The sequence below is a fragment of the Dendrobates tinctorius genome, unplaced genomic scaffold (assembly GCF_039654945.1).
Source record: "Dendrobates tinctorius isolate UK_male_01 unplaced genomic scaffold, ASM3965494v1 ptg000024l, whole genome shotgun sequence".
Classification (NCBI taxonomy): domain Eukaryota; kingdom Metazoa; phylum Chordata; class Amphibia; order Anura; family Dendrobatidae; genus Dendrobates; species Dendrobates tinctorius.
Window position 1 is genome coordinate 1,507,980 of NW_027361692.1, and position 26,563 is coordinate 1,534,542.

General features: G+C 41.3%; 1 protein-coding gene and 1 long non-coding RNA gene across 4 annotated transcripts in view; one reads left to right on the top strand and one right to left on the bottom strand.

Moving 5' to 3' along the window:
• Positions 1 to 26,563, top strand: part of LOC141084533 (uncharacterized) — an 81,653-nt gene that overhangs the window by 43,038 nt on the left and 12,052 nt on the right. The window contains exon 2 of the long non-coding RNA XR_012231025.1: positions 15,118 to 15,209. This is a non-coding gene — a long non-coding RNA (uncharacterized lncRNA). The remainder of the gene's footprint in view (positions 1 to 15,117; positions 15,210 to 26,563) is intronic.
• Positions 17,346 to 26,563, bottom strand: part of MEI4 (meiotic double-stranded break formation protein 4) — a 344,771-nt gene continuing 335,553 nt past the window's right edge. For all 3 annotated transcript variants that reach the window (XM_073569293.1, XM_073569294.1, XM_073569292.1), the window contains one exon: positions 17,346 to 17,933. In XM_073569293.1, coding sequence (XP_073425394.1) covers positions 17,682 to 17,933 — 252 coding nt within the window. In that variant the 3' untranslated portion in view covers positions 17,346 to 17,681. The remainder of the gene's footprint in view (positions 17,934 to 26,563) is intronic.

Here is a 26,563-nt window from a genome sequence, read left to right on the forward strand (position 1 = left end):
TGTAAGGCTGCGGAAATTAACGTGCCGTTGCTGTGAGGTGCTGTGGGTCGTGGAAGGACGATCAATAAAGACCTGTTGAACACGATCCTGTCTCTGCCTCGTCTGTCTGCGGCAAGTAATGGACCACCCCCCGGTCGGTTGCCCTCACTCCTACCTTACCTACAACAAGTTCAAACAGGTGCAATGAATACAGTTAATTAGTGCAAAGTAGGAGTGGTTATTAAAGGCAAACTAACAGGTCTGTGAGAGTCATAGAATAGAATCGTAGAGATGGAAGGGACCTCCTGGGCCATCTGGTCCAACCCCCTGCTCAATGCAGGATTTGCTAAATCATCCCAGACAGATGTCTGTCCAGCCTCTGTTTGAAGACTTCTATTGGAGAACTCACCACCTCTCGTGGCAGTCTGTTCCACTCATTGATCACTATAACAGTCAAAAAGTTTTGTCTAATATCTAATCTGTGTCTCCTCCCATTCAGTTTCATCCCATTGCTTCTAGTCTTTCCTTGTACAAATGAGAATAAAGATGATCCTTCTACAATGTGACAGTCCTTGAGATATTTGTAGACAGCTATTAAGTCTCCTCTCAGTCTTTTCTTTTGCAAGCTAAACAATCCCAAATCCTGCAACCTTTCTTCATAAGACAGGGTTTGCAGACCGTCACCATTAGAATTCTTGCTGGTTGGTAGGTTATACTTATTTCATGCAATAAAATGCAATTTATTTATTTATCATAACGATCTTACCACCAATCAGAGGCAATGTTAGCTGCACTGTCATGCACATGACAGCGTCACAAACACTAGATGTTCGGGCCCCTCATCCAAGTGACGTGCAGTTGCAGCGTTGTAATCCCACGCATGCATCATCCACTCCCATGGTTATGCAAAACGTATATTCCCTATGGGAAGAGTCTTCTTCGTTCTTCTGCGCAGATGTCGGCGAGTCATTGCGCTGTAGTGAAGTCATAGTTGGAACGCGTGTCGAGGCCATTGTATGATCCCTCATGTGTTCCTGTTACTACTAACACCATGTCTCAAGTTAATTCCGTTCACTTGATTCAGCGTACAAAGTCTGATCCACCTTACTTTATTGATTTATTGATTAAGCTAACACCAGCTACATGTTTTTGGGTCGATGGTTCATGTATGTATCATAACATTTCGTGTATTGTTGACTTGTGGTATCAGTACCTTCATACAGTTGTTCTATTTTAGTAAATACTATGCAACCAGTCATTGCAGAGATGTTTAATATATCATTTGTCAGGAATTTTCCACCTCATGAGGGATTTTTCTGTCTCTAGTCCTGATATGGTAATTTTTTCCATCTTTTTCCATATCTGTTTTAGTCGTTCTCTCCTTATCCAATGTTTTCTAGCTTTTTACGCATGTTAATAGTATTGTATAAATTAAATTTATTTGTACAATCTACTAACATAAAAATGTAAGATTGTATATATTCTTTGAAGTAAAAACATATGTGACATGCACAAATGTGAACAAGTCGGTCGGACAGTGTTCATACCACCCACTGACTGAAACACAACAAGAAAACACAAAATGACAAATTTGCAAAAATACTCTGCAGTAAAAAATATGACAGTAATCAGTAAGTGCTGGATAACAAATACAGGGTATTTAGTCGATACGTTTTTTGCAAAAAATGTATACCAAGCTGCTCCACCTCGTCACGGTAACCCTTCACGGAGCAGTCCCTATCTAATGTATTTAAAACCTGAACATGTGAACAGTGTCTAAATGAACAGGATACAGACAGGCGCCTCCTAGTATGGGCTCGTGGTGTAAGACAGCTCATTTATGTGCATGTCACACAAGAGAGGGGTGGGGTCTCCCAAACCATGCTAAGCAAGGAAAAAACGGATTAAAAACATATATGACATGCACAAATGTGAACAAGTCAGTTGGACAGTGTTCACACCACCCACTGACTGAAACACAACAAGTCATGGTAACCCTGTTCACATGTTCAGGTTTTAAATATATTAGATAGGGACTGCTCCATGAAGGGTTACCGTGACGAGGTGGAGCAGCTTGGTATACATTTTTTGCAAAAAGCGTATCGACTAAATACCCTGCATTTGTTATCCAACACTTGCTGATTACTGTCATATGTTTTACTGCAGAGTATTTTTGCAAATTTGTCATTTTGTGTTTTCTTGTTGTGTTTCAGTCAGTGGGTGGTGTGAACACTGTCCCACCAACTTGTTCACATTTGTGCATGTCACATGTTTTTAATCCATTTTTTCCTTGCTTAGCATGGTTTGGGAGACCCCACCCCTCTCTTGTGTGACATGCACATAAATGAGCTGTCTTACACCTTGAGCCCATACTAGGAGGTGCCTGTCTGTATCCTGTTCATTTAGACACTGTTCACATGTTCAGGTTTTAAATACATTAGATAGGGACTGCTCCGTGAAGGGTTACCGTGACGAGGTGGAGCAGCTTGGTATACATTTTTTGCAAAAAACGTATCGACTAAATACCCTGTATTTGTTATCCAGCACTTGCTGATTACGGTCATACTTTTTACTGCAGAGTATTTTTGCAAATTTGTCATTTTGTGTTTTCTTGTTATATTCTTTGTAGTGCATAATGCTTTATACGATTCAAAAGTTCCAAAAGTAAGCAATCACAAATAGAGATGAGTGACTTTGCCTTTTTTAGGGTCGAGTCAGGTTTCATGAAACCCGACTTTCTCAAAAGTCGAGTCGAACGAAATCGGCCAACTATCGTGAAAAGTTGGAGGTCCGACTGAAACAATGCAAGTCTCTCTCTCTCCCCGGACGCGTCACATGTCATCTCATTGCCCACAGTGTACGTCCTTGCTCATTAGATAAAAAAAGTCACGTGCAACTATTCTTGGAAATCCGACCTTGGCACTCGTTTTGCCGACCGCATGGCCGACTTCACGCTGTGGTCGGGTTTCGGTCGGCGAAACCTGACTTTTGTATAAGTCGGAGATTTATGAATCTGGCTGACCTGTTTTGCTCCACGCTAATCACAAATAATCATATCTACAGGACATGATCTCTAAAATTACAAGAAATATACAGTATTTTTTGTATTTATCACCTGCAAAATTAATGCATGATATAGCTGTTTCATGGAGCTTTAAAATATTTGGATGTGAAAATATTTTTATTTTATTCAATTTCTCTCCAATGTGTCATATGTGGTCAAAAAGAGCTGTTTGGGCACATTCCAGGGCTTGAAAGAAAAGAATGCTATTTGACTTTTGAAGTGCAAATTTGGCTGGAATAGATTGTGATCGTTAAGTTGCATTTGCAGAGCCTTTGACCAGCCAAAAAAGCAGACCCCCCACAAGTGACCTAAGTTTAAAAACTATACCCCTCAATAAATTCAACTATGGTTGCGATGGCCATTTTAAAATCACAAGTGATTAATCGAACGTTACAAAATTTGGATGTGAAAATAAAAAATTACGCTTTATTCCAGTAAAATGTTTCCAGTAAAATGTATAAGCCCCAAATTTTCACAAAAGATAATAGGAGAAATTGGACCCCATAATTTGTTATGCTATTTATCCCTAATTAGGTGATACCCCATATGCCGTCAAAAACTAATGTTTGGGCACATGGCATGGCTTGAAAAGCAAAGAGCACTATTTGATTTTTAGACCCAAATTTGGACGCTATGTTGCATTTATAAGGCTGCGGAGAAATATTCAGAGGTGACCTCATTTTGGAAATTAAACCCAACAAAGTAATCATATATGAGTGTTGTGAGCATTTTTAACCCACAAACTACATCACAGAATTTTATAAGATTAGGATGCAACAAATGTAATGGTTTTGTAAGGAATTTGAGCACCACAATGGCAAAACCCCATACGTGGTTGTACACAACAGTTTGAGCACATGATGGGGACGGATGAGAATGATAGCTACTTGGCTTTTGGAGCGCAGATTTTGTTTAAATATATTGTGGGTGCTTATAGAACACCACTGAGTTGCTAGAGCAACAGAAACCCCTCACATGTGACCACAATTTGGGTAAAACATTGGGCAATGGAAATACTGTATAACATTATCATGATAAAAATGTAATTTTTCATTAATTGATATTTTTAACTAACACAATTGAGACATGTGAAAATGGACTCCACAATTTATTCAATAATTTCTTTATAATGTGTTACTGCCCCATTTGTTGTTGGAAACTACTGTCTGCCCACAAAGTGGCGATTAAAAAGTAGGAGAACTATTTGGCTTTTGGATAATACATTTTGCTAGAATAGTTTGCTTGTGCTCCAGACTTGCAGAACCCCTAAGTGCCAGAACTGTAAAAAATCCCTGAAAGCTACTGTATCTGTCAATTTATCTACAGCTGCAGTGACTATTTTGGCAACATCCAGTTCATGTTTTTTTAATGAAGAAATGCAAATATGTTAATGCCTAGATTGTGTTTCTGGCGGCACGCACCCCATAAATTAAATAGGTTCCCCCTACTTCAACAATGATAACTGCAGCTTATCATTGTGGTTTGGTCCTGATGAAGAACTGTGGAAACCTTGAAATTTGTTGAAAATGAACCGTATTCATGCTTCACCTTCGTGTGTGATCGTATCTTTGATCGTTGCGCGGTGCAGACTCTGAACCACCATAATCCTCATTCATTGCAACTGCAGTTTAGGCACACTGTAGGACTCAGAATGGAGGCAGTCATTTGGATTTAGGAGCAAATATTTCACAGGGTTTCATTTGGGAGGGTAGGTGTGAAAAACATAGCGCTACCAGTAACATGGAAAAACCCTATATTTTCATTGACAGGTGACAAACTTGAGTGGGAACTTGCTTTTTGCAGGATAAATTGATGATTTTGTAGGTAACATTTTGGGGCACATATTTTTTTTTATCATTTTCAGCATAAGACTAGGATTACATTTGTTCTGTTTTATGCTGAGCACTATCAGGAATTTCATGAAATTCCACAAAAAATGTGATTCTGATGAAACCTCGACAAAACTATTCACCACAGGAAGACAGTTACTTTAGGGTTCCCTGAAAAATTTACAGGACAATTGCCCACAGGAAAAATGCCCACAGAAAATTGCCCACACGGAAAATTGCCCACACAGAAAATTGCCAATTGCAGCATCATAAAGTTTTTATTTGAGGTGCAAGGTGAGGATGTTCACATGATATGTGATCAACTTGTTATTTACAGTTGTCCTAGTGCAAACCTGCAAAAATGATGAAGATCTGTGGTTTGTAGCAGTCTGTCATTATCAGCAATAGATAGATATAGTCTGCTCTCATCTCTCACTGATTCTACCTTACTCCTCCCACCAACCGAAAACAGCAGCACATGCAGAACCAGCAGCAGTGTGATCCAGAGGAGCCATCACTGCTATCAGTACTCACAAAAGTATCACTGTATTATCTGTGGAGTTACATGGGACTGCAGGTCACATCTAATACAATATCATCTCAGTGGGAGGCCATCAAAAGCAGGGTGCTGCTGGTAGATTGTTGGTCCTGGAAGCCCAGAAGGCACAGCAGAAAGGTGAGATTCTGTCACTTTTACCACCTTGTTTTCTTGCTGAGAATGTATATGTTTTTGCAGTGGTGTAACTGGAGTCCAATGGGCCCAACTGTGAAATTTGGACCTGCCCCCCCCACACACATTGGTCAGATGTATGGGCCCCTGTAGCTTTCTAAATTCTTTAAAGACTTATGAATTGTCCCCTCCCCTTTCATTATGTAGTAATGTAACCCATTCTGGTGTATATGCCCATCATCCTGGTATATATGTCCCAATGCTGGTATATATGGTCCCCATCCTGGTATGTATGGTCCACATGGTCTTCATCCTGGTATATATGCCCCTTCCTGGTATTGTATATATATATCCCCATCCTGGTCTACATGGTCCCCAATCCTAGTGTATGTGTCCCCGTTTTGCCTTTAATGCATAATTAAAAATAATAAACATTTTACTCACCTTTCCTCTGCTCCCAAGTCACCCAGTGTCTTTTGTATCCACCGCACAGCCCGGCAGCTGACATCGTAGTGCGCCATTGTCATGCACCACTCCCTGTAGCTGTACCTCTGACGTCAGCTCACAGCCACTGCGCAGGCAACATGTATCGCAGTGCAGGGACCCGACGGGTCTCTGCAACACGATGCATGTCATCTGGGTCTGCATCTTCACTGAGGATGCAGATCCAGCAGAAGGCACCTGTCCCCCCGTGCCTGGTTATGGCATTGATCGCTGCGACCACAGTAGTTACACCTGTTTTTTCTGTTGGTGAACCAAGTCTTACCAATGTGTTCCCCTCACCCTGTGTTGTCTGAGTGGTGTTCTACCCATGGGGATCAAGTGTGGACGTTCAGTGGGATGAGCCCTGGTTTTTGCGGGCTCTCGAATGACAACCAGGCCAGCAGACAAAAGCATCCACTGACCCGTGTGCCTCCATAGTGATGTCACTGACCAACAGAGGAACCGGAAGTCCCAGAGCAGCGCCACTCTCCCTCTGATTTCAGTGTCAGTGAATCTGGTGCCTGCACTTCCTTCACTGTCCACTTATGACTACGAAGAGTAAGTGAACAGATCCTACCTGTATTGTATGTAGGAAGATAGACCGGGCCGGTGGTGCCTCTATCTTGCCGAATCCGGAACTATGGGGGCTGTCACCCTTGTTGCAGGGGGGAAAGCTTTCTGACCTGGACAGACCTTTGCACCTGACTGTAGGGGGCGGGTCTGTAATAAAAAGACGGCATGCGGGAATGTTGGAGACTTGGCGGGAAGAGACTGCGCAGCAGGAGGTTGACTCACTCTCTGCAGAGCAACGCAAAAGTGTGGGCCCGCGCTGCAAACTTCCAGCCTCGACCAGTGTGTTTGCTCACCCGTCACAGAGACACTGTCTCATGCTGTCCCGCTGACTGCTGCTAGCGCGTGGCTTAGTACTCACCAGGCGTATCGTACACCGCCAGGCAGCTTCACCCCCGCCTACTCCTACTGCAGGACCTTGCTTAGGAGAGCCAGGTTACACCACATTTGACAGGAAACAGTGCCTCAACTTTCTGCAGAATCAAGCCAGAGACTGCGCGTCACTTGCGATGCCCCCGTGGGATTTCAAGCCTTCACCGCCAGGAAACATCAGACTGATAAGTTTACCTGTTTTATATACATTTGTTCTGAACCCTGTTTAATACTTTAAGCACTCCCCCTTAATACTTATTCTCTCCCTGCATGGGGTATCCCCTGTAAGAAACCCCTTTAACTCTAGCTCTCCCTCCTGCTCTTCACTGTATCCTGCATTTCCAGCTATCTCACATGTATCATATACATATACTGCAGGTGTAGGCAGGCATAGGATAAAAGAAAATGCAGAATGGTTTTGAATAAGGGTCTCTAGGCTTATACACACCACACTGAGAGTGGAATTATTATTAGCACAGTTGAATGACAACTCAAAAGTAGTGTTGAACATTCCGATACCGCATATATCGGGTATCGGCCGATATTCGCGGTATCGGAATTCCGATACTGAGTTCCGATACTTTTAGCATATCGAATACCGGAATCGGAAGTTCCCATAATGCTATGAGCCAGTTTGATTTGATTCAGCCAATGAGGAATCCTCAGAAGTGTGGGCACATCCTCTTAGGCATGTAGGCATGTTAACTAATGGCATGGCTGTGATTGGCTGCTGAAATGATGTCATGATGCACTATAAAAGCCGCCGCCACCATTTAGGGTTCACTCTGCTGTGAATTCAGTTAGGGACAGGCCGCTGTTCAAGACTCTGAGAGACAGTTAGAGATAGCGATTTGCTATATAATATTGTGCTTTACCCAGGCTACATGATCAATCAATGTAGCTTTCTTTTGCCTTGCAGCACTGTTCACAGCTGTCTGCAAGGTCTGTGTAGGTGGAGCTCACGCTGTAGTATGTCCTGCAGCCACCTCAGGTTGTAGGCCGCTCAGCATGCATCACTGCCTCATACATATTTATTTTTGTTTTATTGCTGCTCATTTTTCATTAATTCTTCTATTAGTGTGCATCCATCCGTATCCATCTACATTGTTTGCAAACACTATAGGAGTAGACAGCAGAGCCTTTCTGCAGCCTTTCAGTGCTAGTGCCCAGTTCTCTGCACTGTTTATGGCTGTCTGTGAGGTCTCTGTGTGTGAGTGCAGCTCATGTTGTAGTGTGTTCTGCAGCCACCTCTGGTTGAAGTCCGCTCAGCGTGCATCACTGCCTCATACATAGTCCTTTTTTTGTTTTATTGCAGCTCATTTTTCCTGATTTTTTTCTCCTATTAGTGTGCTTCCATCCGTATCCATCTACATTGGTTGGTTGCAAACACTATATAGGAGTAGATAGAGGAGTCTTTTTTCTGGCTTGTGCCCTGCAGCCGCAGCCAGATTAGTATTAGCCTATTTTTTGGAGCTTTATCTATTGCATTGTAGGTTACCTTCCTGCATTGTAATAGCTCCAAAAAGTTTGTGATACTATCGCTTTCACATCTTTGGTCACATCCTTTTTGATTTTTGGAAAAAAACCACGTAAAAACACTCCACTTAACAGTTGTGTAGGCCACATTAGCTCATATTAAAGTGTAGTCCACACACTTTATAAAATAAGTGTTTCTTATACCTGTTAGCAGCTGTTCAGGAATAAGCACACTAAGCCCCCCTTTGTACTTTTCTGCCTATCTTTATCAGTCTACCAAGATGAAGAAGGCAGGGAGTAAGGCATGTGGTTGTGGAGTTTCAGCTGGGAGAGGACATGGGGATTCTGTGCCTGCTGCGGGCACCAGTGACTCAGCATCCCCCAGTTTTAGCAGGCAACAGTCCTTTATGCGCAGCTTTGTAGGACCTCGCCGTACCCCACTGCTGCGGGACGAACAAATTGAAGCCGTTGTCGGATGGATAGCAGCTAACGCATCAACTTCAATTACTTCCACATCCTCTCAGGGCCAGAGCACTGAAGAGCAACCATCTGTCTCTTCACCACCTGCCAAATTGCCCAGGCAGTCAGAGAGCCCTGGACAGGAGCCATCTCTACTTCTGTTCTCTGAATCTCTTGGCTTGGAAACAGGGGGCCAGCCAAGCAGCATTCTAGAATGTGAAGAAGAGGGAGTATGCAGTGATGCGCAACTTTGTCTACTAGTGGGAATGTGGACAGAGGAGACATTGCTGGACACACATTAGGGGATCAGCTGACGTTACTGAACCTCAGTAACACAGGAACAAGTGTTGATTGTGCAGACCGCACTTCCGAGCAGCAACTGGCGGTGTTGGAGGCCAGGGTAAATACTAGAGACAGAGTGGAGCCAGAGGCCTAATTGGAGCACGTTTAAAATCAGTAGTAGTCTACAACAGATATTAAACTTGATGAAATTAGGCCTCAGCCTACACCCTGATTGACCCGGGGCTCCAACATCGCCAGTTGCTGCTCAGAAGTGCCGTCTGCACAGTCAACATATGCTCCAGTGTTATTGGGGTTCAGAAATGTCATCTGATCCCCAGCTGTGTGTCCGGCAATTTCTCCTGCTGTGTCCACACTCACACAACTACAGATTTTAAACTTGCTCCAATTAGGCCTCTGTCTCCACTCTGTTGGTAGTATTTTCCCTGGGTTCCAGCACCGCCAGCTGTTTCCCGACGTTGTCTTTGGCATGGGTACTCCCTCCTGCCCAGCTTGGTTCCAGCACGCCTGCTGTTTCCGGGTAGTGTCACCATCACTTTGACACCAATACGTTGTCCTGTCGTGTTGCGGTCGGGTTAGCCAAGTCTATGGTGCCTGCAGTTTATGGGCTTGCTATGTGGGCTGCGGGATCTGGCAACAAAGGCTGGTTCCGTAGTGCCAATAGGACAAGCACCCCCTGTAGGACTGTGGGTTTCAGTAACTGCGGCCGGCTCGCGGCCTTGCAACTTTGTTTTTCATGGGTGCCTTCTGCTACCCATCCGGGTTCCAGTACCGTCAGCTGGTTCTCGGCAGTGCCTTTGGCTTAGGTGCCTCCTTCTCGGTATTCGAGTTTCAGCAATGTCTGCTGGTCCTTGGTAGTGCTTTCTAGCACAGGTACCTCCTGCTTAGTAACCAGGTTCCAGCACCGTCAGCTGGTCCTCGGTAGTGCCATTGGCTCTTGTTCCTTCTGCTGCCCCTCTGGGTTCCAGCACCATCAGCTGGTTCTCGGCAGTGTCTTTGGCACGGGTACTCCCTCCTGCCCAGCCTGGTTCCAGCACGCCTGCTGTTTCCGGGTAGTGTCAACGTCACTTTGCCACAATACGTTGTCCTGTCGTGTTGCGGTCGGGTTAGCCGAGTCTATGGTGCCTGCAGTTTATGGGCTTCCTATGTGGGCTGCGGGATCTGGTAACAAAGGCTGGTTCTGTAGTGCCAATAGGACAAGCACCCCCTGTAGGACTGTGGGTTTCAGTAACTGCGGCCGGCTCGTGGCCTTGCAACTTTGTTTTTCATGGGTGCCTTCTGCTACCCATCCGGGTTCCAGTACCGTCAGCTGGTTCTCGGCAGTGCCTTTGGCTTAGGTGCCTCCTCGGTATCCGAGTTCCAGCAATGTCTGCTGGTCCTTGGTAGTGCTATCTAGCACAGGTACCTCCTGCTTAGTAACCAGGTTCCAGCACCGTCAGCTGGTCCTTGGTAGTGCCATTGGCTCTTGTTCCTTCTGCTGCCCCTCCGGGTTCCAGCACCGTCAGCTGGTCCTCGCTAGTTCCATTGGCTCTTGCAGCTTCTGCTACCCATCCGGGTTCCAGCATCGTCAGCTGGTTCTCGGCAGTGCCTTTGGATTAGGTGCCTCCTTCTCGGTATCTGAGTTCCAGCAACGTCTGCTGGTCCTTGGTAGTGCTTTCTAGCACAGGTACCTCCTGCTTAGTAACCAGGTTCCAGCACTATCAGCTGGTCCTCGGTAGTGCCATTGGCTCTTGTTCCTTCTGCTACCCATCCGGGTTCCAGTACCGTCAGCTGGTTCTCGGCAGTTCCTCAGCCTTCTTGTACCTTCTGCTACATTTCCAAGTTCAAGCTTTTGGAAATGGTTTTTGGTTATCACTCTGGATCTCCCTGACGACGACCCTGAAGACGACGACCCTGAAGACCACCGCGAAGACGACGACCACGAAAACGATGACCCCGAAGATGACGACCCAGAAGACCACCCCGAAGATCAAAAAGATGACCCTGAAGATGACCAAGAGGACAAAGAACATGAAGACAACCACCAAGATACAGAACAACAAGAGACAGAAGACCAAGAAGCAGAAGACCAAGCAGCAGAACAAAAAGCAGAAGAACAAAAAGCAGAACATTAAGCATAAGACTAAAAATCAGAGCAAAATATATTATCTAAATTATAAGCAGAAGAAGACTAAGCAGTGTATGGGGGTGAGTCCGTTCCTCCTCATGGTGCCCCTGGAAAATGCCTGCTGCTGAAGGCCAAACTGAACGCGGACAAATCCTGTTGTAAATCTTTTGTGACAGGCAGAACGGAAGGTGTAAGCTTCAAACTTTTATAGATAACAACTACAGGAATGACTGTCACAAATAAGAATATGATGAAGAATAGGAAGATGAAGAAGTAGAATATGAAGAAGAATAATAGTTGAATAAGAATATGAAGAATGTAAAAAAAAAGAATAATAGGAAGGTGAAGAAGATGAATAAGGTGAAGAAGTTGATGAAAAAGATGCTGCTGCTGAGGATCATGAAGGAGAAAGTGTGGGAGAAGTAACAAAGAAGGTGAAGAGCATGGAAGTTAACATAGTAAATATCTTTGTAACTCCGGACGTCTTTAAAAAAAAAAATTATTCCTGCTATTCCATTTGATTGGGCTAAACCTCTATGCCTTTAATGTCTCCTCCACCTCCCCCAATACATTCTACATTATTATTAGTTGTTTTTCTTCATGTAGAATTAACCTACAAGGAAAGAAAGGGTTTTTTTTAATTCCGATATTTCTGTCCCATTTGACATTGGTTTCCGGTATCGGAATTGGCGATATCCGATACTTTTTGGGTATCGGTCCGATCCAATCCGATCCGTTATTTCATGATATCGGATGGTATCGCTCAACACTACTCATAAGAACAGAATCTGTACTCTGGGACTAGGTATGAGTGAACTGAACCTGAAGAACCTGGAGATGTAAACTGGGCCCAGAGACCTTTGTCAAAATCCAATTAAATGACATTAAGAATCTCAGGGCTTAATACCAGCTGCCAATAAAAAGCTGGTATTAACCTCTTATTACCCAGCATGCCGCCGCCGCCGCCACCAGGGCAGCAGGTAAAGACTAGTTAGGCGCCTGGAAATGGCACTTCTTATGAATGTGTTATTTTCAGGGGTGGCTGCAGGCTGCTATTCTTTAGCATGGGGGGCCCTAAAACAATGGGTCCTCACCCTCAGCTGCCTAGTTTTACCTTGACTGGCAATTAAAAACAGGGCAGAGCCCATGCAGTTTTTTTTGCTAGCCAAAGTAAAATTAGCCAGCTGAGGGTGGCAGCTCGCAGCTGTCCACTTTCATCGGGCTAGACTTAAAAGTGCGAGCGTCTGTGATTGACTGTTTGCTGGTCACTGCAGTGAATATGCATGAAGCATAATGTGTGGCCCTGGATGTAGCAGTGGAATACTGGTAAGATGATCTAGCTATTCCTTCTGTCTGTCTATCTATCTATTTATCTATCATCTATCCTATCTATTCTTTTTTCCAGCATGGGTAAGTCCATGCAACAAACGCTGTCTGTGTGAGATTTTTTACTTGCATTGGCTACCCACATGCGATATACGCATGCAATCACGGCATGCTGCAATTTTGCATGCAGTCCGAGCGGAGAAAAAAGTTGCCAATCTGACCTGACTGATTGTTTAACATTGGTCTGAGTGCAATGCGAGTTTTCTCGCATTGCACTCGTGCGAGTTTGACGCTAGTGTAGCTGTACCCATACCTGTATACTGCAGAGCATCTCACCTATACCTGTATACTATCCCCGTCCTGCAGAGCATCTAACCTATAATTCTATATTATTTTCCTGCTCTGCAGAGCATTTCACCTATAATTCTATATTATTCTCCTGCCCTGTAGAGCATCTAACATAATTCTATATTATTCTCCTGCCCTGTAGAGCAACTAACCTATAATTGTATATTCTCCTGCCCTGCAGAGCATGTAACCTATAATTCTATATTATTCTCCTGCTCTACAGAGCATTTCACCTATACCTGTATACGATCCCCCTGTACTGCAGAGCATTTAACCTATAATTCTATACTATTCTCTGTCCTGTAGAGCATCTCACCTATAATTCTATTCTATTCTCCTACCCTGCAGAGCATCACCTATAATTCTATATTATTCTCCTGCTCTGCAGAGCATCTCACCTATACCTGTATACTATCCCCCTGTCCTGCAGAGCATTTAACCTATAATTCTATACTATTCTCTGTCCTGCAGAGCATCTCACCTATAATTCTATACTATTCTCCTGCCCTGCAGAGCATCACCTATAATTCTATATTATTCTCCTGCTCTGCAGAGCATCTCACCTATACCTGCATACTATCCCCCTGTCCTGCAGAGTATTTAACCTATAATTCTATACTATTCTCTGTCCTGCAGTGTCTCACCTATACCTGTATACTAATCCCCCTGCCCTGCAGAGTATTTAACCAATAGATCTATGCATTTCTCTGTCCTGCAAAGCATCTCGCCTATAACTCTTTACTGGTTTCCTGTGGGTATTCATGTGTGTGGGCAATTTTCTGTGGGCATTTTTCACATATCATGTGAACATCCTCACCTTGCACCTCAAATATCATAGATCTGAAACTTTGTGATGATGCAATTGGCAACTTTCTGTGTGGGCAGTTTTCCATGTGGGCAATTTTCCGTGTAAGCATTTTTCCTGTGGGCAATTTTCCTGTGGGCAATTTTCTTGGGCTATTTTTCCTGTGGGCATTTTTCTGGTCACCTTACTTTAGAATCCATTTGGTGTCTGCATGCACACAAATCAGGTTGACTACATTTTTGCAAGCTAAAATATGCCTAAAATAAAGGGACACCGTCAAAACAGAGGCCAGAAGGAGTCCATCTGTCCCATTATAGTGAGTGGTGGCATCGAGGGATAAGTCTAAATTAAGTTTACTGGGGGGATTTACATAGAAACCCTACTGTAAATTTTCAGCATAGAGCAGGAGTGTGAGCCTCTGGCCCACGAGCCGTTTGTGGCCTGTGATGTCTTTTTCTCCAGCCCTTGGCAGATTCCCAGGGACTGCAGTGCTCAGGCTGGTGACCCCATTTTGCCTTCAGTAGGCCTATTGGTTCCTCCTTGTGTACGCACACAACAATCAGTACTGAATACTGCAGCACATACAATGAAGGATTACATCCTGATGCTGGCACTGGCCAGTATGTATTTTGTGGGCAGAGATAGCGCATTCTGCCCTCTTGTCCCACTGATAACAAAAGCAGGCTATATCTCCTATGTGATGTATATGTTTCAGCCAAAATGTATCCTATGTGATTTATATGCTCCAGCCCCAGTGAGTCTTATTTGATGTGCTCTAGTCCCGGTGAATCCTATGTGATGCAATTTTGTAGCCCCAGTGTCTCCTATGTAATGTATATGCTCCAGCCTCAGTGTCTCCTATGTGATGTAAATACTGCAGCCCAAGGGTCTCCTATGTGATATATATGCAGCAGCCCCAGTATTTCCTATGTGACGTATATGCTCTAGACCTGGTGTCTCCTGTGTGATGTATATGGTCCATCCTCAGTCTCTCCTGTTGTATATGCTCCAGCCCAGGGTTTCCTACGTCATGTGTGTGCTCCATCCCTAGTGTCTCCTATGTGATGTGAATGCTGCAGCCCAAGTGTCTCCTATGTGATGCATATGCTGCAGCCCCATTGTCACCTATGTGATATATATATGCTCCAGTCCCAGTGTCTCCTATGGGAGGTATATACTTCTGACCTCCCATTGTTTGAGTTCTGTAAATGTAATGTGAACAATGATGAATTTGAGGATTTATGCACTGTAATATATATCAGTGTTCGGAACAAAGTACTGCTGCAAATTCTTTATAAAACTTAATGCAAAGCTTCAACTGTGTTTCAGACAGATGCAAACCAGGAAAAGCAGTTGCAAGTAACAAAGCATCAATACTACCTAATACCACATGCCTCACCAAAGAGATGCAATTCCAGCCAGTAAGTTAATGAAATGTTTCACTAAATATAGCATGATAAATTTAAAGTTGATAATTTTGTATAGCTCCAGAATGATATTTGTAATATTCAAATAGCCGTTTGCAAAAAAAGGTTCTCCACCCCATGGTGTAGTTCACAGTGTAAATGTGAAACGAGCCTTATTTTGTTTTTTGCGAGACAGAATGAACAAATAAACAGCAGCTCAATACTTATTTTTATTTTTATGCTTTTACACCGATCACCATGCGGTATAATTGATAAAACAGCTTTATTCTTCTGGTCTGTAGGATTATAGCGATATCAGATTTATATAGTTTTTCATGTTACGATACTTTTTCACACTAGAAAAGCTTTTTATTACAAAAAAGTGTTTTAGTCACCATATTTTGAAAGGGATTGTTTTATTTTTTGACCAGTAAGGATTTGTGAAGGCTTATTTTTTGTAGGATGAGATGAAGTTTTCAATTTGTACCATATTGGATTGCAGAACATTTTTAATTAATTTTTATTAAGACTTTGGCCATAGAATGAACAAAAACCAGCAATTCAGTTATTGTTTTTATTTTGTATGCTGTTCAGTGTGCAGAAAAAGAGATAACACAGCTTTGTCTTTTGGTCACTATGATTAGAGTGAGTTTGTTTTTGCATTGCCTTGTTATGAGATCGGTAACTTTTTTGTTTTTTACCAACACAGCTTATATGAGGGATTAATTTCTGTGGGACAAATTAATATTTTTAATTATACCATTTTTTACATACAACTTTTTTATCGCTTTTCAGTCTATTTTTTTTGTGTCAGTATGATGAAAAAGCTACATTTCGTTGTATATATATTTCTTTATGTTTTACAGTGTTTGCCATATGGAATGAATAGCATAACTGTTTTATAGTTTGAAATGTTACGGATACAGTGATATCAATTATGTGCACTTTTGTTTATTTCAGTTTTTACACAAAAACTGCCTTTTTAAGTGTAAAACACCTTTCTAAGTGTAAAACACCTTTCTGTGGTTTGTCTGCATTTTTTTGTTTCTTTTATGCTTTTACACATTTTGCTGAACTATTTATTTAACTTTTCATTTTCCACTGTATGACTTGAATATTTTTTCACTTTGATCACCAGTTTAATGCAGTGTAATACATGAGACCTGTCTGTCTTTCACTGACACAGCCTGTTATATCCTGACTAATGCAGAGTCTACCAGGCCATGACACACCAAGATCTTTACATGACTTTGGGTTGCCAACATTCCTTAAAGAGTTTGCTCACTATGGTGATAATTTTATTTTGCTTAAATGCATGAATTTTGGGTTAAAAAATGTTTGCAATTAAAGGGGTTTTACACATAGAGATATCGCTAGCAATATCGCTAAAGCGTCACCGATTTTGTGACGCAGCAGCAATATTGCTAGCGATATCACTGTGTGATACTTACTTCCGACCGGCTCCCCTGCTCTCTGTCGCTGATCGCGCGAGATCGGCCGGGTCCATTTCTCGTCGGGCGCTTCCTGCTGGCGCCGACAAGCGAAGTCTGGACGCGGGCGGGAAGACGTCAGCATCGCTGCGTCGCTACATCGCTAGTGAGATCTGTCTGCTTGGCAGCTCACTAGCGACCATTTAGCGATGCACCAGCGATCCTGACCAGGTTGTATCGTGGTCGGATCGCTGGTGCATCGCTAAATGTAAAGGGGCCTTTAGGCTTCATCACACATTTTGCACAATTTGGCTTTTCCTGTCTCCTTGTTTCCTTGCATCTCTTTGGTGTATGAATGAGGGGAAAACCAAAGGACAAGCAGTAAGCTAAAGAATGTGAAAGTGTCAAGGGTTACCGAAATTTACCGAAAATAAAAAGAACAGCATGGTAAACGATCAGACCACACATTTTTCTCTCACATTTCTTTGCACTTCTACTATGTTTATTGAAACAGCATAGTATGTACTTGTTTATTTCCATTAATGACATTTGTCACATATCCTCCACTGGGAAGCCCATCTGTTGAAAGCCCTAACTCACATTTTGCCATGTTGGCCGGTCAGAGACTGTGTGGATTCTCCATATCACATGGGATCGCGGTGCTCATGATATTCCATAAATGTCTCAGATCAAAATACCACAACAAAACCTCTATAACACATGTGTGTAGGCATAATGTATTTAAAGTATTGGCATTCAAATGAAAGAAACCATAATGAAAAAATAAGTCAAATAATATATACGGCATATACAAAAGACCAACATGTAATAATCACACTTAGAAAAAAGGGTGTTAACAATATTGCAGATGAAATCACACTGAACACTTTGAATCGAATGAGCACTATCACACAATCACTAATAAAGTCTATATATTGTTTTACAATTAAAATAGTGCGAAAAAGTTACACAATAATTGAAATGAAATCAATTGCCATGTACTGTATATGTGTTTCTCAATTTTATACAAGTATTTTTTCAGTAACAGACAGAGCTTTCAATTTTCTTCATTTCCTATGTATGTAACTAAAGTCCCCAATCTCCATAGGATTAGGCTAAGCAATGGAAATCCATCTGAAATCTGGAGTATTGTATGGTCAAGGTTCTGCACAAATAGTTTTGTTTCATTGTCAAAAACTTCACAGTGCAATGCTTCTTGATTTTCTTTTCTGTGCTGCAAAAGACTTTCCAATAAAGTACATAGCAAAGACATATTCTCATATTTGATTATGTTGTACTGGAGCTGGACCTGTAATAGTAATAATATGAAAAAATATAATAGCAATCATAATGAAAATAATACTTTTGTTAATAGTTATAACATTTTATTACACTAAAGGCAAAGTATAATATTTGAGTTTTGTTTTAAATATCGTTAAGGGAACAAATTAAATGTACAAAAAAAATTAGATTTATCTCTAATATATATATATATAGAGTGTATCTAAACCTTTAAAATGTTTTTCTAGTAAATTGTGGTCTGTTAAACAGTGCAGACGCATGCATTTCAGGTAGAAGTGCACTGCTCTACTATAACTGCATACACCGTGATGTTACAGACTGATAGACTTTGTATGCATCCCATACACCATTGAGCAGGGGTTCATGCTGGAGCTGAGCGCTTCTACCTGGAGAGTAGTCTGAGCAATGAGGGTTTCCGGAATATGACATGTTAATTCAAACAAAATATCCACAATAATTGCTAAATTTGAAGGGAATCTGTCACCAGGTTTTTGCTACCCTATCTGAGAGCAAAGTGCAGGACTGTTGATATTTGTTGGAAACTAACAACATCACCTTTGTAAAGACCATAAAAAATTAGCACTGAATCAAAATGCCCATATCTTTGGAATAGTATGGCAAATTTAAAAAACACTTAGGGGAGTAGCAGGAATAAAATAAAAGCAAAAACTGACTACTTTTGACAATACCATTTTAAGTTGGCCATTTATATTAAATACAGGGTGGGCCATTTATATTGATACACCTAAATAAAATGGGAATGGTTGGTGATATTAACTTTGTGTTTGTGGCACATTAGTATATGGGAGGGGGAAACTTTTCAAGATGGGTGGTGACCATGGTGGCCATTTTGAAGTTGACAGTTTTGGATCCAACTTTATTTTTTCCAATGGGAAGATGGTCATGTGACACATCAAACTTATTGAGAATTTCACAAGAAAAACAATGGTGTGCTTGGTTTTAACATAACTTTATTCTTTCATGAGTTATTTACAAGTTTATGACCACTTATAAAATGTGTTCAAAGTGCGGCCCATTGTGTTGGATTGTCAATGCAACCCTCTTCTCCCACTCTTGACACACTGTTGCAACACTGCAACAGAAATGCTAGTCTAAGGGGGTCAGATTCCTTGTAGGAATGCTCGGACCTGACACCGATAATGTGGTGGTGCACCATCTTACTGGAAAAACTCAGGGAACGTGCCATCTTCAGTGCATAAAGAGGGCAACACATCATCATGTAGCAATTGCAGATATCCAGTGGCATTGAGGTTTCCATTGATGAAGAATGGCCCCACTATCTTTGTACCCCATATACCACACCATACAATCAAATATGGGTGTCAGGTCCAAGCATTCCTACATGAACAGTTTCCTGGAAAGTGGATTGGTCGTCGTGGGCCAGTTGAATGGCCACCAAGGTCTCCTGATCTGACCCCGAGACTTTTATCTTTGGGATCATCTGAAGGCAATTGTTTATGCTGTGAAGATACGAGATGTGCAGCATCTGAAACAACGGATACTGGGAGGCTGTGCTAGCACTTCTTCTGCGGTGTTGCTATCAGTGTGTCAAGAGTGGGAGAAGAGGGTTGCATTGACAATCCAACACAATGGGCAGCACTTTGAACACATTTTATAAGTGGTCATAAACTTGTAAATAACTCATGAAAAAATAAAGTTACATTAAAACAAAGCACACCATTGTTTTTCTTGTGAAATTCTCAATAAGTTGGATGGGTCACATGACCCTCTTCCCATTGAAAAAAATAAAGTTGGAACCAAAATAGTTGACTTCAAAATGGCCACCATGGTCACCACCCATCTTGAAACGTTTTCCCCCTCCCATATACTAATGTGCCACAAGCAGGAAGTTGATATCTTCAACCATTCCCATTTTATTTAGGTGTATCCATATAAATGGCCCACCCTGTAGATACTGGACAAATATACTTTTTCAGCTGACAGCTATATATCTCGACTACACCATACAGAGTTCATGCGCTTACAATGTGCAGAGGAGAGAAATCAATTAAAATTTACCTATATCAGCTGCTCATATTCTCTGAAAACAAAAGGATCAGGCATTTGACCTCTTAAGGACCAGGGGTATTTCCATTTTTGGGTTTCCATTTTTCTCCCCTTCTTCCCAGAGCCATAACTTTGTTAATTTTTTGTCAATATGGTCATGTGAGGGCTTGTTATTTGAGGGAAGAGCTGTACTTTTGAAAAGTACAATTGATTTTACCATACCAAGTACTGGAAAATGGGGAAAAAATTCAAAGTGCGATGAAATTGCAAAAAAGTGCAATTAACAATTTTTTTTTATTTTTGTGATTGAAAAAAAATCGAAAGTTTAAAAAAAAAGTCGCTATTTTCCAGGACCCATAGCATCTCCATTTTTCTGGATCTTGGGCTGGGTGAGGGCTTATTTTTTGCACGCTGATACAATCTTTTGATCACCTGTTATTGCATTTTATTGCAATGTTGCAGCAACCAAAAAAAAGGTAATTTTGGCATTTTTATTTTTTTTCTCGTTACGCCGTTTACCGTTTGGATTAATTATTTTTATATATTGATAGATCGGGTGATTCTGAACAGGACAATACCAAATAAGTGTATTTTTTTTAATTGTTTTATTTTGAATGGGACGAATGGGGGGTGATTTGAACTTTTATATTTTTTATATATATATTTTTTTAGATTTAATCTTTTTACTTGCCTCAATAGTCTCCATGGGAGACTAGAAGATGCAATCATCCGATCGCTTGTACTAATAATCTCTAGGTATTTTGAGTCCAAAGTGTAAAAAACTGGGAGAGTCACTTGTTGAGTTAAAGCTGGGTTAACTTGTAGAGCATAGACTAAATAACAGCACGCAATGTCAATGCACTCCATCTAAAACTAGTAGTACACTTTCAATTATTAAGAGAGGTACATACTCAGGGGACAGGGACAAAACTAGGACTCTACCACTTTAACCCCTTGACCCTCAAGGGTGGTTTGCACGTTCATGTCCCTTTATGAGGTAATAACTCTGAAACGTTTCCATGGATCCCGGTGATTCTGACGTTTTCTCGTGACATATTGTACTTCATGTTAGTGGTAAAATTTCATTCAAATAACTTGTGTTTATTTGTGGAAAAAAACGGAAATTTAGCGAAAATTTTGAAAATTTCGCAATTTTCCAACTTTGAACTTTTATGCCCTGAAATCACAGAGATATGGCACACAAAAAACGTAATAAGTAACATTTCACATGTTTACTTCACATCAGCACAATTTTGGAACCAAAATTTTTTTTTGTTAGGAAGTTATAAGGGTTAAAAGTTGACCAGCGATTTCTCATTTTACAACACCATTTTATTTTTTCGGACCACATCACATTTGAAGTCACTTTGAGGTGTGTATATGATAGAAAATTCCCAAAAGTGACACCATTCTAAAAACTGCACTCCTCAAGGTGCTCAAAACCACATTCAAGAAGTTTATTAACCCTTAAGGTGCTTCACAGGAATTTTTTGAATGTTTAAAAAAAATGAACATTTAACTTTTTTTCACAAAAAAATTACTTCAGGTCCAATTTTTTTTATTTTACCAAGGGTAACAGGAGAAATTGGACTGCAAAAATTATTGTGCAATTTCTCCTGAGTATTTTGATACCTGATATGTGGGGGGAACCACTGTTTCGGCGCATGGCAGAGCTCAGAAGGGAAGGAGTGCCGTTTGACTTTTTCAATGCAAAATTGGCTGGAATTCTGATCGGACACCATGTTACGCTTGGAGAGCCCCTGATGTGCCTAAACAGTGAAAACTGTGACCCCATTTTGGAAACTAGACCCCCCCAAGGAACTTATCTAAATATGTGGTGAGAACTTTTAACCCACAAGGGCTTCACAGAAGTTTATAACGTACAGCCGTACAATTAAAAAATCATTTTTTCCACAAAAATGATCTTTTCACCCCAAATTTTTATTTTCCCAAGGGTAACAGGACGCTAAAAGTTATTGTGCAATTTGTCCTAAGTACGCTGATACCCCATAAGTGGGTGTAAACGACTATTTGGGCGCATGGCAGAGCTCGGAAAGGAAGCAGCGCCATTTGACTTTTATGGCTGGAATTGAGATCGGACGCCATGTCACGTTTGGAAAAACCCTGATGTGCCAAAACAATGGAAAGCCCCAACAAATGACACCAATTTGGAAACTAGACTTCCCAAAGAACTTATCTAGATGTGTGGTGAGAACTTTGAAGCTCCCAGGGCTTCACAGAAGTTTATAACGTACAGCCGTAAAATTAAAAAATCACATTTTTTCAACAAAAATAATCTTTTCACGCCCAATTTTTATTTTCCCAAGGGTAACAGGACCCTAAAAGTTATTGTGCAATTTGTCCTGAGTACGCTGATACCCCACATGAGGGGGTAAACCACTATTTGGGCGCATGGCAGAGCTCGGAAGGGAAGCAGCGCCATTTGACTTTTTTGGCTGGAATTGGAATTGGACGCCATGCCGCGTCTGGAAAGCCCCTGATGTGCCTAAACAGTGGAAACCCCCACAAATGACACAATTTTGGAAACTAGACCCTCCAAGTAACTTACCTAGATGTGAGGTGAGCATTTTGAACCCCCAAGAGCTTCACAGACGTTTATAACGCCCAGGCGTGAAAATAAAAAAATCATATTTTTTCCACAAACATTATCATTTAGTCCCCAATTTTTTTATTTACCCAAGGGTAATAGGAGAAATTGGACTCCAAAAGTTGTTGTCCAATTTGTCCTGAGTACGCTGATAACCCATATGTGGGAGAAAACTACTGTATGGGCACACGTCGGGGCTCGGAAAGGAAGTAGTGACGTTTTGGAATGCAGACTTTGATGGAATGGTCTGCGGGTGTCATGTTGCCTTTGGAGAGCCCCTGATGTACCTAAACAGTGGAAACCCCCTACAAGTGAACACATTTTGAAAACTAGACCCCTTAAGGAACTTATATAGATGTGTGGTGAGTACTTTGAACCCCCAGGAGCTTCACAGAAGTTTATAACGCCCGGGCGTGAAAATAAAAAAATCATATTTTTTTCCACAAACATGATCTTTTAGTCCCCAATTTTTTTATTTTCCCAAGGGTAACAGGAGAAATTGGACCCCAAAAGTTTTTGTCCAATTTGTCCTGAGTATGCTGATACCCCATATGTGGGAGAAAACTACTGTATGGGCACACGTCGGGGCTCGGAAGTGAAGTAGTGACGTTTTGGAATGCAGACTTTGATGGAATGGTCTGCGGGTGTCATGTTGCTTTTGGAGAGCCCCTGATGTACCTAAACAGTGGAAACCCCCCACAAGTGACCCCATTTTGGAAACTAGACCCCTTAAGGAACTTATCTAGATGTGTGGTGAGCACTTTGAACCCCGAAGTGCTTTACAGAAGTTTATAACGCCCGGGCGTGAAAATAAAAAAATCATATTTTTTTCCACAAAAATGTTTTTGCCCCCAATTTTTTATTTTCCTAAGGGTAACAGGAGAAATTGAACCCCAAAAGATGTTTTGCAATTTGTCCTGAGTAGGCTGATACCCCATATGTGGGAATGAAACACTGTTTGGGCGCATAGCAGAGCTTGGAAGGGAAGGAGCACAGTTTGACTTTTTTAACACAGAATTGGAGAGCACCTGATGTGCCCAAACAGTGGAAACCCCCCAATTCTCCAACGCTAACCCCAACACACCCTTAACCCTAATCTCAGCCCTAACCCTAGCCCCAACCCTAATTCTAATGGGAAAATGGAAATAAATACATTTTTTAAATTTTATTATTTTTCTCTAACTAAGGGGGTGATAACAGGGGGTTTGATTTACTATATATAGCGGGTTTTTATGTTTGGCAGCTGTCACACGCTTAAAGACGCTTTTTATTGTAAAAATAGTTTTTGCATCACCACATTTTGAGAGCTATAATTTTTCCGTATTTTGACCCACCGAGTCATGTGAGGTCTTATTTTTTGCGTGATGAGTTGACATTTTTATTGGTACCATTTTCGGGCATGTGACATTTTTTGATTGCTTTTATTCCGATTTTTGGGATGCAGAATGAACAAAAACCAGCATTTCAAAACTTTCTTTTGGGTGGTGCATTTACACTGTTCTGCCTGTGGTAAAATTGATAAGGTGGTTTTATTCTTCGGGTCAGTACGATTACAGCGGTACCTCATTTATGTCTTTTTTATGTTTTGGCGCTTTTATGCAATAAAAACAATTTTATATAAAAAATTATTATTTTTGCATCGCTTTATTCTGCGAGCTATAACTTTTTTATTTTTTCACTGATGACACTGTATGGTGGCTCATTTTTTGCGGGACAAGATGACGTTTTCAGCGGTACCATGGTTATTTATATCCGTCTTTTTGATTGCGCATTATTGCACTTTTTGTTTGGCGGTATGATAATAAAGCATTATTTTTTCCTTTGTTTTTTATTTTTTAAGGGGTTCCCTAAAGGGGTTAACTAATGGGACAGTTTTATAGGGCAGGTCGTTACGGACGCGGCGATACTAAATATGTGTACTTTTATTGTTTTGATTTTTTTTATTTCCAAAAAATGAATTGGGGAATATTTTTTTTATTATTTATTTAGCGATTTTCATAAATTATTTTTACACTTTTTTTTAACTTTATTATAATGTCCCAGGGGGGACATAACTGTCATGTGACAGAACGCTGATCTGTCACATCACAGATCACGGTGACAGATCAGCGATCTGTTACAGGCAGTGCTGCAGGCTTCCTCATGCCGGCGCTTTGCAGGCATGAGGAAGCCGCCTCGCTGCAGGCCCCCAAAGGTCCCACCATTTTGGATCCGGGGACCTGCAGGGAAGGAGGCCCCCGCAGCAGCTTTGCACATTGCGCTGCTCTGGGGGTCTCAGGGAAGTACGGAGGGAACCCCCTCCCTGCCGATGCTTCCCTAAACCCCCGGTACACTGCGATCGTGTTTGATCACAGTGTGCCAGGGGTTAACGTGTCGGGGGCGGTCCGTGACCGCCTCTGACACATAGTGCCGGGTAATAATCAGCTGACACCCGCCCGCGATCAGCGGCGCTCACTACGTGAGCGCTGCTGATCGCTATGACGTACTATTCCGTCCATGGGCATAGGGGCCCGGGTCCCATAGTACGGCAGATGGCAGAAAGGGGTTAAAAATCAAAAGTTTGGCCTAATCTGGACTTTGCAGGCCAAATCAACCAATCACATACTTGAGTCATTTAGTGAGTAGTGAGAAGAGTGCAAACAAAAAAGTCATTCAGCTAGTTAGATCAAACAGGCACTATTAAATGGAACATCTAACAAGGTTAAACTGACACTTACAGGCAGGTGTCACCTGTAAAATACAAACCGCACCCATGTGTATAAAACAAACTCAGCTCCATAGACAATCCCCTTTCTCTATAAAAAGAACATCAAAAGAATACAAACATATAGGAAGAAAAAAAGGAACTTTTTGAAGTTTTGCTTACATTGCGCCATTAATTTCCCAGTGCTTTACAGACAAGCATCTCAGCTTAAAATAACAAAAAAATGCTGCTTCCCCTCCCTATCTGCAAGCATTTCCCCTGTTACTGGTCCCCATCCTGAATTATCACCTGACCTGTAACATTTTAGATCTTAGATTTAACATTACCTTTGTAGAAATTTGTGATTTTAAAACAAAAACTTATTTACATTTTTTTAAAAGTAGGGAAGTTTAAGCCCCTTTAGCATAAAAATGAGTCAGCAAAGAGAACAGAAATATTGTTTAATATCATATAATATCTTGGAGAGACACTAATCTTTAAATGTACAGAATTAGTATTTGTAGAAGACAGATAAAGGAGGATATTGGAAAGGCAACATGGCGGTTTTCAAACAGACAATGTTCAAGAACAAAATACGTCTGTATATAATCAGACAATCAGATCTGCAAAGAAGGAAATGAGAGCATTATAAAGCAAAAATAAAGCCACAATGACCTGAGAGCAATGCTGAATTATTAAGTTAGCAATTATATAAGGCACACGATCCTACACACATTGCAGTTCTAGTGATCCAGAGAAACATATCAAAAATACAAGACGACAAGATTTAATTTAGGCAATCTAGAAAGGGTTTACAGAATACTGTAGATTATAATAAACTGGAAATAGTTATTCAGGAAGTGAAAAATACTTAAGGAAACTACCAGCCTTAAGGCTTCAACTGAAACTATAAATACCATTCTTCTGCATACATATCATTAAAGGGGTTAGAACTATAACTACTAACTTCCTAATATATTCACTAAATTGATTCCCCAAGCATTAATCTCCAGAATCACTGCTGCGGGGCAGAAATATTAATATTATTTCTAATGCATAACACATTTCTAACATATTTCTCCTGGCTCTATAATTTCAAGAAGTAAAAAAAGAACAAACAAAATGACTTTGCAAACAAAGACTTCAACAAACAATTGAACAAAGTTGAAACAACCCTCCTTTTATTGCTTACAATACTGGGTGACTCAACAAGGATGGTGGTAAACGGCCAGAGACTGAAAATGTAAGTAATATAGACTTAGTTGTCCTTTGCAACCAATCACAGCATTGTTTTTATTGTTTCAGTAGCCAATCTGTT